The sequence below is a fragment of the Bos grunniens genome, chromosome 6 (genome assembly GCF_055505025.1).
Source record: "Bos grunniens cultivar Pamir isolate PY7600 chromosome 6, Bosgru_T2T1.0, whole genome shotgun sequence".
NCBI lineage: Eukaryota > Metazoa > Chordata > Mammalia > Artiodactyla > Bovidae > Bos > Bos grunniens.
Window position 1 is genome coordinate 111,606,113 of NC_141170.1, and position 18,583 is coordinate 111,624,695.

The 18,583-nt window shown below is 37.7% G+C and overlaps 1 protein-coding gene across 11 annotated transcripts in view; it reads right to left on the reverse strand.

Moving 5' to 3' along the window:
* Positions 1-18,583, reverse strand: part of PRSS12 (serine protease 12) — a 76,186-nt gene that overhangs the window by 32,778 nt on the left and 24,825 nt on the right. For all 11 annotated transcript variants that reach the window (XR_015165976.1, XR_015165974.1, XR_015165973.1 and 8 more), the window contains exons 3-5: positions 11,581-11,759; positions 8,839-8,980; positions 5,659-5,855 (exon numbers count right to left, since the gene is read on the reverse strand). Coding sequence is in view for 7 of the 11 variants with exons in the window: in XM_086407276.1 (XP_086263402.1) it covers positions 5,659-5,855; positions 8,839-8,980; positions 11,581-11,759 (518 nt within the window). In the remaining 4 variants the exon portion in view is untranslated. The remainder of the gene's footprint in view (positions 1-5,658; positions 5,856-8,838; positions 8,981-11,580; positions 11,760-18,583) is intronic.

Here is an 18,583-nt window from a genome sequence, read left to right on the forward strand (position 1 = left end):
TGCTTATCTTGCTCAACTTTATATTCCCAGCACTTGAGACAGTGCCTGGCATTATAGAGTACACTGGAGTGGGTTGCCATTTCCTTCTCCAATGCATGAAAGTGAAAAGTGAAAGTGAAGTCGCTCAGTCGTGTCCGACCCTCAGCGACCCCATGGACTTCAGCCTTCCAGGCTCCTCCATCCATGGGATTTTCCAGGCAAGAGTACTGGAGTGGGGTGCCATTGCCTTCTCTGAGAGTACACATAACACCTGTTTATTGAATAAATGAATATATAGCACTGTAAAACTGTGTATGATCTTATTACCTCTAACTTCTAGATAGTAAAAGACATTAACTTGGAATTGTTTTTGTTCTACATCTACTCACTTATCCATCAACATACCTAGAAATTATACTCCAAAGCTAGTATTTTTAAGAAGAATTTTTAGATATACTTTAGGATGCATGAGTAACTTGAAAGATGGAAGAGAAGAAAAAAAAAAAAACGGAAGCAACTAATAAGGACAATTTCCATCTCAGGCTTCCTATTTACTATTGATTCCCAAGGAAGAGCTTAAGTCATAAAAATCACTAAAGATGTAAAAGTTGAGAAACTGATCTCTAGTAAATTGGGGATTTATCTGAATTATGCAAAAGAAATGACTTGTAGTTTTTCACACATCTGTATCGACGCCAATAAATATGGTTTTGTTTAATTAAAAGCCCTCGTTATGGCTTGCATACTGCCTGGGGTTGAATTGTGAAGCCATTAGAATGGGCTCTAATCCAATTTGTACACAGAGATACACAGAAGGAAGATGTTGTGAAGAGAAAGAGGGAGAAAACAGCCACCTACAAGCTGAGGAGAGAGGCCTGGAACAGATCTTCCCCTTCCAGTCCTCAGAAGTACCCAACCATTGCGCATACCTTGATTTTGGTCTTCCAGATTCCAGAAGTGTGAGACAATAAATACCTGTTGTTTAAGCCACCCAGCGTGTGATCTGTTACAGTAGGCCAAGCAAACTAATACACTTTCTTTACATTATCTAGTTACTAGAAGGGTCTCCAGCTTGCGCCTCTAAGATTGATAAGGATTCAAAGAATACCATCCAACATGGTGAAATTATTAGAACCTAAGGAGGTGACGTAAGCAGCTAACAAACCAAGTATCATTCAATATGTGTTCAACCCCACGTATGTAATCACTAGACAACATTTTTTAACTGAAAGGAAACACAGTTGGCAAGATAGACACATCCTACTTTGATTCCTCGAATTCTTCTTTGTTGCCCCAGGGTTGCTGGCTCTCTAATCTCTGATCATACTCACTTCATGGAACAGGCATCATAGTGGAATCAATACAGCAAAGTCAAAATAACAACCTTCTCTATGCGTTGTTTACATTAGCTAAAAAATTTTTGTAATAGGCATGTTACAAAACACAATATATTTAAAACTTTACATTTCTTATTATTGTACCTTAAATTTAGGGAGTCTTTGCAAGAGGAAAAAGGGGAAAAGTGATTCTCAAAGAAAAACTTTAAAGAGATGAAATTCTTCTATTTTTGATTTTTACACTTTTTAGATCTTTGGTGCAAAATTAAGAAATCATACACACATGGAATTAGATCTCCACATTCCATCCTAGTTGTTTTATGGGCAGTTTTTCACATTCCATAAAAATAAAAATGATAAAGTATTTTTAAAGCCTAAGTTGCATATTTTGTAAAAATAATATACACAATATTTCTGAACCTAATTTTAGCCACTCATTTTATTAAATCATTGGATTTTTGATGCTTGAAGGGAAACTGAATGACAGAAACCATTCTATTAATACCACCTCACTAAGTTCTTTTTGTTGTAGCAATAACATACATGATTTATTTCTAAAATCTTAAGATGCTTGGGAAAACTAAACAGAGTATACAGTACCTTTCATTATATATCTCAAACTCTCATTACAACAGAGTTTTCTTTATTTCAATTTTCCTATAAAACTGATTTAATACATTATTTTTAAGAAAATAATATTTTTCCTAAAAGAAAGATAAAATCTAGCATAAAAGTAGAAGTTGAACTTTATACTGTAAAATTCAGAGACAATGAAGTGTAAAAGATATCTCTGTTAAGATTTAATACTCTGAACTTTAGAATTAATGCAGTATTGGTGGAGAGTAGTCTTAGGGCAATCAGGGCAAGTAAATTTGAGATAGGATGTGGAAAATTTGGTAATTAATAAACTTATTTAAATTTTTAAAAAAGAATGCAGTATTAAAATAAGAAATCTACATATTTACCATCCCACAAATTTTCCCCAACTAACATAGGCATTAACTAACTACATTTGTACTAAATCACCTTTACTGACCTAGAATATTGTTTTTGAGCATTCCATCTACCACACACCTAAAATTAGGAAGTGTCTACTGAACTACTACTAATTTTGAGAAAAGTTTCATTCACAATTAAAGTTAAGGTCAATGAGTTGCCTTCAAATAGGTGAATACTCTAATAGTCTAACAGCTCTTATCATAGTGCCAAAGAAGTGAAAAAATTAAATTGTTTTTAAACTGCACCATTCCATGATCTCTTTGCAGTCCTTTTTGATAAGTGGGAAAGTAATGATCTCTTTGGATGAATAAATGGTAACCTGATTCTATTGCAAAAGAATAATTTGGCTCAGATATAAGGTTCTTTGGACAAATGAATAGTTAATATATTACCAAAATTAGGACCAAAGAATTCATAATAATGATCTCCTATTTTATTAATAACTATCACCCTGAACTTTTTTAATTTTTTAAAAATATATCTATCAATATAATCTTAGAAAATTTAAGATTTTAAGGAAATTGAAAGGATTAGTTGTCCTAACTGTATGTGTATATTTAACCGCACAGGTCTTCAGAGAACTGAGATTGTAGTATTTGGTATGCTTCCCGGGTGGCACTAGTAGTAAAGAACCCACCTGCCAATGCAGGCGAGAAAAGAGACGGGGCCGGGGGTTGGGGGGTGATCCACCCCTGGGTTGGGAAGATCCCCTGGAGGAGGGCGTGGCCAACCCACTCCAGTATTCTTGCTTGGAGAGCCCCATGGACAGAGAAGCCTGGCAGGCTATAGTCCAAAGGGTTGCAAAAAGTCAGACACAACTGAAGTAGCTTAGAACACATGCATAGTATTTATAATACTTCATCACATGGAGTACTGATGGATTATGCCTGAATAGATCACTCCATATTTCTAGCAAACAGGCTCTATCTCTCCCAACCACTTGTAATTATTCATCACATAATCCTAAAGGGTCATAAATCCTTTATAGGAAGAAAGCAGCGAGGGAGGAGATCAAACAGAAACAATTTAAAATATGACCTATGAGGGACAGGGTAAAATGCTGTAGTTCTACCTGGTATCATTAGTGCTAGATTAGTGGAGTACGTCACTATGATCCCCCAGGTCAGAGGACAATGGGGAATCAACAGACACTTTGACAAATTAAAGTATGCATGCTTAACTGTGTGCTCAGTAGTGTCCCACTCTTTGTGACCTTGTGGACTGCAGTCCGCCAGGCTCCTCTATCTGTGGAATCTTCCAGGCAAGAATACTGGAGTGGGTTGCCATTTCCTTCTCCATATCCTTCCCAACCCAGGGATCAAGCCCACATCTCCTGCATACGGCGTCCTGCTCGCTCCTGTCGCTGAGGTAGCCTCTCGGGCTGAGAGGCAAGGACAGGGATTCACAGCAGGTAAACGCCAGGGCCCGCCACGCCTGCCTTGCTGGGCCGAGGGCTCACGGGCGACCAGTGGTCCTAGTAGGGGGCTCCGGGCCAGCACTGCGCCTGCAGCAGGCTCTCCATGAAGGCCAGGTAGTCCAGGTTCCACCCTGAGTCCCCACCCGAGGGCGCTTGGCGGCCTTCACCTCCTCTCCGGAGAAGACGCTCTCCTGTGGGGCCCCTGTGCTGACCGACAGCTGGGACCAGACCCTCTTGGGGAGCTTCTCATCCAGGGTGAAGATGTCACCACACTTCACCATCAGCTGGGACCCATCCTCGAACTCGACCTGGTAGATGTGACTGGTCACAGAGGAAATGAATTTGGCCCTGTAAAGGTTGCCGTTAGTCCACCGGAGCTCCACGAACTCGCGCTCAGGTGGCGGGCCCAAGCGGGCACAGTCTCTACTAGTGATGCTCTCTGGATACAGGTTGTCGCTGTAGGATCCGTCATCAAAGTTCACTTCCTAGAAGGTCTGCGTGGTGGTGCCGATGACGCGGCACCGGGAGTAAAGCCCGTTGCGGTTCTTGGTGATGACCACCTGGCCCAAGGACACGGCCCTCATGACCTGGACGTTATGGCCCCCCGACTTGTGCTTGAAGCAGGTGATGGAGACGACGTAGGGCCAGTCATCCGGCTCCATGAGGATGCTGGCGGCATGGGCGCAAGTCACATGGAAGGAGGTGGCACATTACCACTGTGCCACCAGGGAATAGTTAATACTGTAGAAATCAACACATCCCAACACAAAACAACACACTGTTTTATAATATGAAGATTCCAGCTTCAGAGTCTCAAAGCAGGAAGATATAAAAGGGGCTGACTCAAGCTTGAGGTGAGACTTAAGGACCACCAGTGGTTATTTCAACATTTAAGTACCAAAAAATACAATATAGATACAAACAGAGCTATGGTAAAGTCCTGGCAAGTCTTCTGAATATCTCCCTCTATACTTTTCATTCATATTTATTCTGGCCTCCCCATCAGATGTTAAGTCTGTCAAGGATATATAGTAGTTGCTCTCTGCTCACAAAAGGACCTTTACCTACGAATATTTAAGGACCTTTACCTAAGAATATTTAAGGTCTTCCCTGTAGCTCAAACGGTAAAGAATCTACCTGCAATGCAGGAGACCCAGGTTGGACCCCTGAGTCGGGAAGATCTCCTGGAAAAGGAAATCGCAACCCACACCAGTATTCTTGCCTGGGACAGAGGAACCTGGCAGGCTACAGTCCATGGGGTCGAACAAGTTAGACACGACTGAGTGATTAACACTATACACGAATATTTTAGACTGTTAGGTGAGCTAAGTACCTTTTATCTGACTATAAGTCTGAAGAAATTTGGAATGAGGGTCATAATAAGTGATGCTAATGGGTATTTTAGTAACAGGATATCTTAGAAAGATAGGTGGGCTGTTTACTCCAATGAATCCACCTTGGAGTCCAGTGAGAAACTTGAAAGATCTATGTTAGGACACAGCAGTGGCTGGCTGGCAAGCAATGATTGACAAGGCCTCAGGACTAAAGACAAATGAATCATGGAGGGTGGGAAAGAGACCTATTGTTTTGTTCTGATTTATTTTCAATCCTTTCTCAAATAGCTCGTTAGAATTCAAGCTAAATGAGAGGCAGAATAGGTACTTAATCAGTTGGGGAATGGACATTGCAGTTTCTTTCTTCCATCTTTCAGATACATGAGAAACGGAGGCTGATGGGTAGAGAAAAATTAGGAGTAAAATTTTGTAACATTGGTGTAAAGACTCAAAAGACTATTTTCCTCTGAAATAAAATTACTAAAATATAGAGCATCTAGGAAAATAGACTTTTTGAAAAGCCAAAGACCAGTGGCTAAACGTGCAGTGGCTACTGGAATATGAATACTCAAGAGCTGTGGCAGGACCTCACCCAGGGAGAATCTGAATCCATTCCCACCGGGGTAGCAGGAGATGCCAACATCTTCCCGATGGCTGCAGTCATGACTTCCCCAGGGTCTCTGCGAACACTGAAGGAAACTGGCTTCCTTTCCCGAGCAACTGACCCCATCCAGCCATATGGGTCCCATGCTCTCTTCAAAGTGGTTTGCAGAGGCTTGTTTGCCGTATCTGTGGCAATAAAACAAACATCATGCACACAACTGCTCTCTCTTGTTTCAAGGAACCACAAACCATAAAACAAGCAACCTCATTAAGTGTCATGACTTCAGAGGGTAAGTATTGTTCTTTCTCCTATCCTGAGAACTCAGTTCTAACAGTAGTATTCACTACATCACATATTTTCATGATCTTAACAATGTTTGATTGATTGAATGGGTAACGAGTAGATAATTAATCCTATTCCCCCAACCATTCTTGTGTTTTGTCTACAGTTTAACCCACCATTCAGAGAGAATGCAGACAGATAAATGTCAAATTCCTGACCGTGGAAATAACACAGTGCACCAGAAAGTGAGAACTCTTGTATCAGCCTCTGAAAGCCTTCTGAGTGCATTTGATTTCATTAGCTCTCTAAGCCCTTTTCCTATCCTGTCTTCCAAAATAAACCGTGTGAGGAATTTCCTGGAGGTTCAGTGGTTAGGATTCCACACTTTCACTGCCAAGGGTTGCAGGTTCAATTCCTGGTAGTGGAACTAAGATACTGAAAGCTGCATGATGCAGTCAAAGAAAACAAATAAACAAAAAATAAAAACAAAATGTATGTATTGGTTCAGTGATTTCTCAAGAATCATTCCAATCCATGATGAAACCTGGATTTTAACCCATCAAAATCAGAGTAATAACAGTGCTTTTTATAAGGTTACATAAATCTGACTTTTTAAACTTTCATGAATTATATTTGTGTTTCAATTGACTTTATTTGTAACACTGCCCTACTGAAAAAGCCTAAGTGTATTATAATATATATACACACTGTAGAAATAGGAAGGATCCACAAAATTAAAAATTAGCAAATAAGTCAATCCCTACCTTCATTCATCTTCTCCCCAGTTTGGTTCTTTTGTTCTGTAAAATCCAAACAAGCCTCAAGAAATCCCTGGGCTAAAAGATATCTGAAGTCTTTCAATTGGTCTATATAAATAATTAAACTCTAACTCATAAATTTTATGTTAGCCACTTCCATTCATTTTATTATTTCTGTATTAAGAATATGAAGAGATCTTTTGGTCTGAAAGATGAATGTTCCTAATTTTTTCCCATGCACTTATTTATTAAATTTACTTAACATGATGAACATTTCAATAAATTAAAACAATGCAACTTTCAATGTCATTCTAAGACTTCTATTTTTCTGACTGATCGGTTCTTAGCTAGAAAAGTAATTATCCTAAATTCCATACTGCTATCACTTTCAACTTATACCAGGTTTCCACAAAATGCAGCAATCTGATTACATCCGTTCATATCAATTATGTAAGAGACAGAAGAGGCCATTTTGCTTTGGGATTTCGTTTGTATGACGAAACCCAGAGTTCACCCTCTTTTTCACTCCAAAACAGCATTCTCTTTCAGAAACTCCTCTGTAAACTAAAATGTAACTGTAGCAGGTGCCTGTTCTACCTTCTAACACAATCATTTAGAATTTTAACAAATACTGAGAACACTTTCAGAACCATTAAGTTCTGGTACTCTGTATATGCAAGAAAAACTTAATGTATCTGTGAAACAAAATAAATAAAAAATGGAGGAAAAAAAAATCAGCATTTATTCAATTGTTTTCACTAATAAGGAAAAATATGAGAACAGTAAACAACAGTATGTTTGAATTTTTCTAAACTTGTGAAAATGGGATACAGTTCTCAAACTAACAGAGATTTACTCAGATGAAATGGCATTTTAAAGTAATTCTTATTAATTAAACATCAATATTTATTTGGCTAGCATGTCATAGCCCTTCACCTCATAATTATAATTAACTGCACTGCCCATGAAAATTCAAAATATTTGTCAATCACATACATCTATACCTTTTGATGTTTTTATTTACAACAGGAAAATTTAAACTAATTTAAATATTACGTAAATTATAGTATGAACATCATCAGTTATGTTATTAAGAATTATGACTACAGTAATGTAAAGTTTAAAAAGTGAATAGTAAAATTACATATCTACTACCAGAGCTGTTACAAAGTTATACACAAGTTTTAATAACAGAAAAATTAGGGGTAGTTTTTTATTTTCTCTTTTTTCCAAATCTCTAAAATTTTATATTACTTTTACAACTTTAAAAACATGTTTAAACATAGCTTGAATGTTTAGCTTGAATGAAAGCATATTTTTAAGTTTTAATATTTGCAATTAATTCTATCTCAAGCTGAAATAATATAATTTTGCTTATTTCTTTTAAACATGAGACAATTACTTCAAGTATGACATAGAAATATGGAAAATAAGAAAGAATGGGCATTCATAGGCCTCATTCAGATATTAGCTCAAAGGCATCATTTGCAATTACTTCAAGCAACTTAGGTCTTTACTCTGGAATGCATTATGTGTGTGACATGAAATATATTGCTCAAAGTGTGAAACTCAGTTTTTAAGAGAATGAGGTCAAGGGTGAGTTCAAAAGGTCATCTCATGACAAGAAAGCTGTTTTTCTCAAATAAAAGTGATAATTATCATCACATTATGAGAAAGGAAATAATGTAATACCAAAGAATTTGACATTGGACTTCTCTGCAATTTTAAACACAGTGATGTTATTACTAACAACATCCAATAGTAACAATGCATCAGAATAAAACTGATCATTCACAGCACACAGTCTCACTTAAATAGACAAAACAGGACTTCCATGGCTCCAACCAGTCATTCAAGAAGAAAGGTGGTGGCAGGAAAGGCAAGTGAGATAAATAGTAAGATATGGATGGGTATTTATCATCAAAGAGAATGTTATTGTTTTTTAATTGCTGAACTTCCATATATAGATAGGTAGATAAGAGGGGTAGGAAGGTAGGTAGAATAGACATGTAGATAATGTTTGAGAATATATATCGTTAGTATTATAGACATTCCAAGTAAAGGTAACAAAATAAGACTTCTAAAAATAGAGTTTGGCATTTAGCTATCTTGTATCAATAGATCTTACTTAAATCCCAGCTGTCGGCAAACCACATAGGTATTAAGATCAGTCCAGCCGTCATTACAGACAGTCCCCCACTGTCCTCTGTGATACACCTCCAGGCGACCCTCGTGGCTGCCTTTACCACCTGCAAGTCTGATGACGCCATCTGCGACAAGAAGGAAACACGGAGACTGAGTAAATAATGACCAGAAAAAAGCAGAGCAACATTTTAATTTCATGAGAAATACCATCCTACCCAGATCTCTCTCTAGGCCTTTTTTTTTTTAACTCCTACTAGAATTGTCCTTGGTAGCTCGGACAGTAAAGAGTCTGCCTGCAATGCTGGAGACCCGGGTTAAATCCCTGGGTCGGGAAGATCCCCTGGAAAAGGAAACGGCACCCCTCTCCAGGATTCTTGCCTGGAGAACCCCATGGACAGAGGAGCCTGGCAGATTACGGTCCATAGGGTTGCAAAGAGTCGCTCACAGCTGAAGCGACTAAGCACACAAGCATAGACCTGTGCTCAGTGATCTGAGGTCATTAACGGGATTGCTCTTGAACAAAGTCATAACACATATCTGTCCTAACAAAACACTTTCCCTTTTATTTGTACTCCTATGTCTAAGTAGAAAAATATACTCTGATATAATTCCAAAGTAATTATTTAGATTTCTCCAGATTAAATACTTGGGAAATTTCTTATAGGTTTAATCTCCTTAAGTATGAACAACATTTGTCATTTAAATTTAAAAAGTATAAAAACACAGTAACTTGGAAATAGCTGAAAAATTTAACTGTGAATGAAAAAATACTGAACTATGAAGACAGAATAAGCTATTCTGGTTGAAGAGTGATCAATCATGTCAAAGTATTTATTATTATTCCTTAGGCATTCATAAAGGATTCCCTGGTGGCTCAGATGGTAAAGAATCCACCTGGAATGCAGGAGACCCAGGTTCAATTCCTGGGTTGGGAAGATACCCTGGAGAAGGGAATAAAAACTGGGGTGCAGGTTTTGCCTTTGTTCTTTTGTCGATAATACAAATCTAAATTTGAGTCTTCTGAAATTAAATGAATACTTAATTCCCAGAAAATCCTGTAAAAAGCGTCTAAGCAGATACACAATATAATAAATTCATTTCCCAAAAAGTATAAGAGGCTATTTCCATCGAAAATAACCCAAACACTGTCCCTCCTCCCAAATGAAATACATAAATAACCTTGGGGGAAAGTCATCCTTTTCATGAATCTCTGGGATCATTCAAAGTAAATTAAGATCTCCTAGCAATAGAATGGGAGAAGGCAATGGCACCCCACTCCAGTACTCTTGCCTGGAAAATCCCATGGACGGAGGAGCCTGGTAGGCTGCAGTCCATGGGGTCGCAAAGAGTCGGACACGATGGAGCGACTTCACTTTCACTTTTCACTTTCATGCATTGGAGAAGGAAATGCAACCCACTCCAGTGTTCTTGCCTAGAGAATCCCAGGGACGGGGGAGCCTGGTGGGCTGCCATCTACGGGGTCGCACAGAGTCGGACACAACTGAAGTGACTTAGCAGCAGCAGCAATAGAATCATTATTAATGTAAAATTTCACTGTTTGCAAAGCATTGTTACACCTGTTACCTCATTTGACCACCCCAGCAACACTACAAGACTATCGTCATTTGAAAGAGGAGGAAATGGAGGCTCAAGAAGATGAAGTGCTCTGGCTTACAATCTGGTATAAATTTTCTATTTATTTTGTGTATAAATGTGTTAGTCTAATAAAATAACAGAGTGTACAGAACTATGTAAATAAAAAAGTAGACCTTCGGCATTTCACAGTTTCTCAGAAGTATTTCATTTAACTTTTTTAAAGAAATATTAAAACCCTATTTTTTTTCTTCAAGCTCTTTTTGCTATAGAAACAACAGATTTGTGATGACCCAACTTCTCTTGCCCGTCCATTTCTCTCTTCTTCCCCCCAAACATTTAAGTACATAATACACTCATTTGCACTCAGACATGTCCTTGCAACACAAGACATAGCTTGACAAGCATGCTGTGATTTGGAAGAGTCTGAATATTCAGTACAGCAAAGGTTAATCTGGCTCTTTAATAGTGTTCTTTAATCAACAATCCCATCAAAATAGTTCACCAGCTATAAACACATTCTGAGAGTCAAGACAGGTTAATCAATGAATGGACTAAATATATAATTGTAATACCTAACATCCTAAATTTATCATTGTACACTGATTCTGACTGCTGCTGCTGCTGCTGCTAAGTCGCTTCAGTCATGTCCAACTCTGTGCGACCCCACAGACGGCAGCCCACCAGGCTCCCGCGTCCCTGGGATTCTCCGGGCAAAGAACACTGGAGTGGGGTGCCATTGCCTTCTCCAATGCATGAAAGTGAAAAGTGAAAGTGAAGTCGCTCCATCGTGTCTGACTCTTCGTGACCCCATGGACTGCAGCCTACCAGGCTCCTCTGTCCATGGGATTTTCCAGGCTAGAGTGCTGATTCTGACTACTGGGTACTATATATTGCAACAAGATTATATGTTCTTAATTACTTTATAGGATTGTGTAGCTTTCAACTGAAAATTTCAGAAATATTTATAAATAAAGAGAGCATTTTAATACACAGTATACATTCTTTTTATGTTTTATTTGGGGATTTATTTGTAAGTGCATTTAGTAATATTAGCTAAATTGAGGAGGGAAGTTAAAACCAAATAGGCGCGAAGGCAAGAGTGGCTAGGTTGACAGGGTGAAGTTCCTACCTGTTAGAGGGGTACAGGACACTCCAGCATCTTCTTTATGGTCACAGTTATGCTCTCCCCAGGAACTCTTTGGACACTGCTCAATAGAAAGCTCATTCCCGGTGCAGCGTACCTCATCCAACATTACTGGACCAGACCCTTCCCCAAAATACGCCTGATTCCATGCTTTGGCAATGCCACTGAACAAACATAAGAACATAAGTCAGATCAAAGGTTAGTCGGACCTGTTTCTTCTTTTGCCTCTGGCAAAGGTAAACTTATGATTAATTTATAATTTTCCTTATCAATTCATTCCACTGTAGCTATCTTGGTCCATAAAGTACCAAACTAAGAATGAAAGAGCTGCAAGCTAGAGTCTGGGGCCCTGATGACTGTGGAACCACCATACCAACCTTGAGTTGACTATCTCTGGTCTTTATGACCATTGCATCAGTGATGCTGGCCAGCCATCTCATCCTCTGATGCCTTCTTCTCCTTCTCCCCTCAGTCTTTATTAGCATCAGGGATTTTCCACATGAGTCAGCTGTTCACATCAGATGACCAAAATACTGGAGTTTCAGCTTCAGCATCAGTCCTTCCAATTCAGGGTTGATTTCCCTTAAGATTGACTGGTTTGATCCCCTTGCTGTCCAGGGGACTTTCAGGAGTTTTCTCCAGCACCACAGTTTGAAGGCATCAATTCTTTGGTGCTCCACCTTCTTTACGGTCCAGTTCTCAGAACTGGACATGACCACTGGGAAGACCAGATCCTTGACTACATGGACCTTTGTCGGCAGAGTAATGTCTCCTTTTCAAACCTACTGTCTAGGTTTGTCACAGCTTTCCTGCCAAGTAGCAAACATCTACTGATTTCACGGCTGCAGTCACTGTCCACAGTGATTTTGGAGCCCAAGAAGAGGAACCTGTCACTATTTCCACCTTTTCCCCTCTATGTGCCATGAAGGAATGGGGCTGGATGCCATGATCTTAGCTTTTTTAATATTTAGTTGTAAGCCGGCTCTTTCACTCCCTTCCTTTGCCCTCATCAAGAGGCTCTTTAGCTCCTCTTTGCTTTCTGCCATTAGAGTGGTATCATCTGCATATCTGAGGTTGTTGATGTTTCTCCTGCCTATTTTGATTCCAGCTTGTAACTCATCCAGCCTGGCATTTCTTATGTCTTGTTTAAGCCACAGTTATTTTCAGTTCTCTTACTCATGGCCAAACATTTCTTCACTCAAATTTATTTGACTAAATTTACTTCTCTCACAATTCAAAGTGACACCATATTCTCTAGAACCCCAGATTTCAATGAAGAAGATCATGACTGCCTGTCAAAATGATAAATGACTTCAGAAATTGCATCTTTAGCCCTTTTCAGCCATTTAATTCTTAAACTAGAGTATTTATATTTTTAGTTTGCTTTTCAACGATACTGCATCTATTCCCCACTATTTAAGTTGCCCTTTTCTCCTTACATTATAACTATCTTGAGAATTTAAAACCAAAACAGGAAAGCAATTCTGATATATGTAATTCAAATTTTACTATCCAGAAATAAGGTTTTATCGGAACAAAACCACACTCATTCCCAAATTATTGTCTGTGGCTGCTTTTGCACTACACAAAAGCTCAGTGGAGTAACTGGAAAGTATAAAGTACTCACTATCTGTCCCTTTACGGAAAATGTTTGTTGACCCTTGCTCTAGAGGAAAGAGATTAATGAAAGCAAATATGAAAACTGATTTAGAGAACACTGAAAGTCGCAGAATATAAGCAGAGGAGACAGGATGACTAATGCAGGTCATGGGGAAGCCAGATAGGAAAGCTTTGGAGAAAGGCAGATTAACCGTCTCCTTGGATCTCTGCCCTGTGACAATTGCTAGAAAAGAAAAAGATCTGTGTCTGTTAAAGAAAATTTCAGTGAGTATAATTCCTTGAGGCAAGATTAGGTGCTAAAATAAAACCAGGGACCAATATGAGAGAAAATAAAATTTGATCCCAAATTCAGAAACAAAAAATGAACTCCAGATGGTTTAAAAATCTAAATAGAAAGAAGGAAAAAAAGGGAGGAAGGAGGGAAAGAGGAAGACAAGATGACTAAAAAGTTAATACAATGCAATGAAATAATAAGAACATAGTTATTAAACCCTTGATAATAAGGGAATTTCCTGAGCAAGATTAAAAAAAAAACAACGAGAAATCAGAAAACAAAGACTATAAAAAGTTAAACTTATAAATTTGAACTATGTAATAAATAAACCAAACACATAAATTTGAACTACTGTATAGCAAAATACAGCACAATCAGATCAAAAGGCAAAGAAGGTAAAAGATATATTTGTAAAATATAACAGCAATCAAAGAAAAAAAATTCTTAGAAGTAAATAATCATAATTTATTATTATCATAATGAAAGACAAAACGACCAACATCAAAAATAGGGTAATGGAGAGAAACAAGCTATTTACAGAAGAAGAAATACCCATGGCCACTGAGCATATGGTAAGATGCTCAACTTACAAGGATCAAATTAAAACAGTAAGAATGCATTTTTACATATCCTTAAAATCCTTTGCACTAAAAGTCTAGGCTAAAAGACTAAAAACTAAAGACTTTCTATTCCCAAGAAAAAATAACAAAGGTAAAATACTCATTACTTGGGAGTGACTTGAGACAGGCTGGACAGAGTAACTGAAATACACTGCATTTCAGATGTGTCAAAGATGTGGTAGAGGTTCTAGGAAAAAGCAAAAGGCCTGATTAATAGCCTCTAAACTGTGTTCCTACCTTAAGGGAGGACACTAGATGGGAGTTCAGAAGCCCCGGACAGTGACTCTGGGGAAAATCATCTATGTTACAATGCAGCCTTAAAACATCATTTGGGTGTTTTATTTTCTTCCTTATATATCTCCATATTTTCCATTGTTTACAACCATTATTTTAATGATCACAAAAATGTTTAATTAAAATAATCAGAAAAATTAATGCAACAAATTCAAGAACCAAAACAAAACAAAAAAACACTACCTAGGAAACCATGATGTAAAACAAACTAGGCTTCCCAGCTAATTTTTGAGTTTACTAAAAATTAAGATGATACTTATAAATACACACAGTCCTTCAGCCTATTTCCTGGTGCCCTGGACTGTACTGGCTTTCAGGGGAATACCAAAGAAATGGATGACTCTGCCCTTCAAGAGACTGTCTAATACCAGGGAGAGCAACATAAAACTCATGGTTTGTTAAAGGCTAATAAGTGCTATGTAAATTTGATAAAGTTTTGTGTGTTCTCTTCCCTTCCATTATGAAAAGTATGTCCACACCAGCCCCGGCAGTTCATGTGTAGTAACAGTCCCAGTTTTACTACTTTCTTACCATCTGACCGCCGAATAAATTTGTGGAATAGGGGATCTCTGGTATAATACTCCTATTTATTAGGTTACTTTATGCAAAGTTGTTTGACCTACATAGCAGCAATCCCCAATAAACACTGAATTGATCCTATGTCTGATCCGTATCCAAACATTCCTAAACCTCTTTAGCTAATCTGATTGTATTCATATAAAATAGTCTGTTTTTCATAGAAAAATAGCAAATAAAAAGTACCACCTGACTAACTCAATCCCTGGATTTAGCTACTACTTTGAATAGATACAGAATTGAGTTAGGCAATTCTACTGTGTAAAAAGGATTACTTGTTAGGTTATAAAAGATTGGTTCTTTGACCACAAATATCATTTTGTGACACATAACATTTGGATGAAAAACTCATTTTTATGGTCAATAGTCCATATTTCTTTCTGGAAAACAATCCCCTCTATCTCCAGTAATGACATTTTGAAGTATACTGAATGATTACTGTATGCCAGACACTGGTCTAACAGCTTCAAATGTATTAACTCTTTCAATCCTCCCTACAACCCCATGATGTTATTATCCACTGTTTACAGATGAGGAAACTGAGGTGCAGAAGTTAAACAATTTGCCCAGAATTAGATGGTAAAATGTGTCTGGCTTTAGAGCAGACTCTGAAACACTTTGCTTTCTTTCAGTCTCGTGGGGCATTTTCAGTGAGGTGTCTGTGGCACATTAATATATAATCTGTCTAAAACATGCTTATCATCAATTTCCTCCTACAATAAACTTTTCTCTCTTGACTTCCCTATTTCTTTCAGCCTGTATTCGTATTTATCCTTATTAATACCTGCCTATTTTACAAACAGTGTAACATGAAAGGAAAATTCCTACTTTGGGAGCCATAAATTTCAAGATTCTGGTCCTCACTCACAGTATAATTTGGGAACTTTGAGTAATCTCAGGGAGCCTAACTTTCTCATCTGTTAAATAAGGCCTCCTTTCTGCTCAATAATTAGACATACCAATAATGTTTGTAAAATATTTTTAAAATTAATAAGCAATAAAATAATAAAACAAATAAATATTTTTAAAGAGTATGAGAAGAATTTTTATTTTGACCACTGAATAATATGGTTCTGTAATATAATTTTATAGCCAAAAAAAAAACCTAAGGAAAAAAAAGTGTTCAAAAATTTACAATTCTTATGTAAATTATGGCATATCCACAGAATAAAATATGATGTCACAGTTCCATTAGCAGCTACGCTTTTAAGAGTTCTGAAAGACATAGGAAATGCTTCAATGTTAAGTGCACAAAAAGAACGCCAAGTAAAATGTCTCTACCTGAAACTTCACTGCACATGTATGCATTCTCAAGTTCAATTTTCTAACACTTGGCTGCTTCCTTTCCTGATCCTCATGTTTCTCTGAGTTCTGGGCTAATCAAATTTAAATATCTTAAGTACGGTTATTTCTTCTGTGTTTTAGGAAGCTTGCCAGCTACCAAAATCTACAGCCACCATTAAACGATGAGGGTCAACAAAGACAGCATCTCACAAAGAAATTGTAACCAGCACTCCAGGGAGGCATGATATAGTTTGCCTTTGGGAATTCAACAAAGCAAGTACCACTGAGATGAAACATGTAACATTAAAAATTATTTCATCTGAAAGTACTGTGCCTTTAAGTGAGCAAAACAAATTCTAGGGGAAGAGCAGTTGCAGAATACTGCTGTACTGCAAGTTTATGAGAGAAGTAGAAAACCAAAGGAAAGAAAAACAGAGCAAAAGAACAGCATCAGTTCAGAGACTAGGATACTTATAATAAAAAAAAATCTCCACCAAGCTATATTGTTGGTTATTACACAGGCCTGTGGAAGATCTTTGCTGTCTTGAATATTTGAAGGTATTTTCCCTTTTCATCACTTCTCTAAATACAAAGCTCCTCATACAAAAGATAGCAATGAGCAAATGCTTGAGAAAGATGTAAACACTTTACTCAACCCACACATATGTTCAACATTAATACAGTCTTCCTTGTGATTCTATCTCTACATTCTTTCCATGTAGTAGACTATTGTTTGTCAACACAGTCTTTGTTTAAGAACTGTTTATGTAAGTGAAAAAAAAAAAATCTTGGCTAAAGAAAGAACTCTACATTACAACATGAATTTTTAGAATCACTTTTAAAACTACAAAAGTGAAAGTGTTAGTTGCTCAGTGGTATTCAACTGTTTGCTATAGCAAAGTCCGACCCCACGGACTATAGCCTGCCAGGCTCCACTGTCCATGGAATTCTCCAGGGAAGAATATTGGAGTGGGTTACCATTTCCTCCTCCAGGGGATCTTCCCAACCCAGGAATCGAACCCACATCTCGAGTATCCTGCATTAGCAAGTGGGTTCTTTACCAGTAGGGCCACCTGGGAAGCAAATACTTGAGTGATGTTTATCTAATCAAACTTTTGGATCTCGCCTCCCATTTCAGAAGTTACAAGAACCAGAGGAGTAAGCTCACTGACACCAGGAGGAAGAAATGAGACAAATCCAGAAGGTAGGATATTCTACAAAACAACCGGTGTTGTCTTTGGTCTCTGCAACAAGTCAGTGTTAGGAAAAACAAGAGAACGTTCTGGATTAAAAGACTTTGGGGATATAACACCCGCATGCACCACAAGGCCCTGGGCTAAATTCTGCTACAGAGAACCATCTGTCAAGGACATGGTGGGAACACGTATGGAAATTTGAACATGACAGGATATTAAACAATGTAAGAATGATTACCTCTTACATTAGTTGTGATGATAATTTGGCGATGTAGGACAATGTTCTTATTTTTAAAAGGTGCACACTGAAGTATTTAGAGGTAAAATGTTGAAAAATCTTTATTTTGTTTTAAAATACTTTAATATTAACCTACAGTTTTGAAAAAGTTGGGGAGGGACAGTTGCAAAAACAATTGCAAAAAAATTACGGTTCAAGGTTCAAAAGTCACGCTCCAGCGTCAAAGACTATGCTTAACTGGACAAAGTGAAACAAGAACTGAGACGTTTTCATTTTGAGAAGTCTCCACATCAACCCACCGCTACCTGCCACAACATGCTAAATATTTTTTTTTCAAATTTAAAGTAAAATATCAACTTTCAGAAGATCTGCCAGTATAATTTGAGAGAAACTTTTAGGCCTTCTATACCAATGTTCACTAAAGACAAGGATCAGAGGATACAAAATTATAACATACTATTCCAAAGTAACCATAACTAAAGCAACATATAATATTGGTTTTCTGTCTTTATTCCACAAGCTTCATTGCCATATCCTGCACAGGAATTATTTCCTTTGAACATTAATAAACATTCTTTGTTCTAAGCACAACCTAACAAATAAGGAAGCAATGGCCAAAAGTTTAGACAATATTTTGGGGAAAGAAGTTGAACTTCAGTTAAAGCCTCACAACTAGTTTCATCATATGACTTTGGTAAGTCACCGTGGTTGACCATGCTAGTGACTACCTGGGAGTCCTGTAAAGGCTCCTGATAAAAAGTGGTAAAAGGCTTAAGATTTTTAAGAATACAAAGTCAGTTGAATTCAGATACAAACAGGTTAGATCTATAGGTATACAGACATTCTCTTCAAGGAGACTACAGCCAAATACAATGATCAAAAAGGT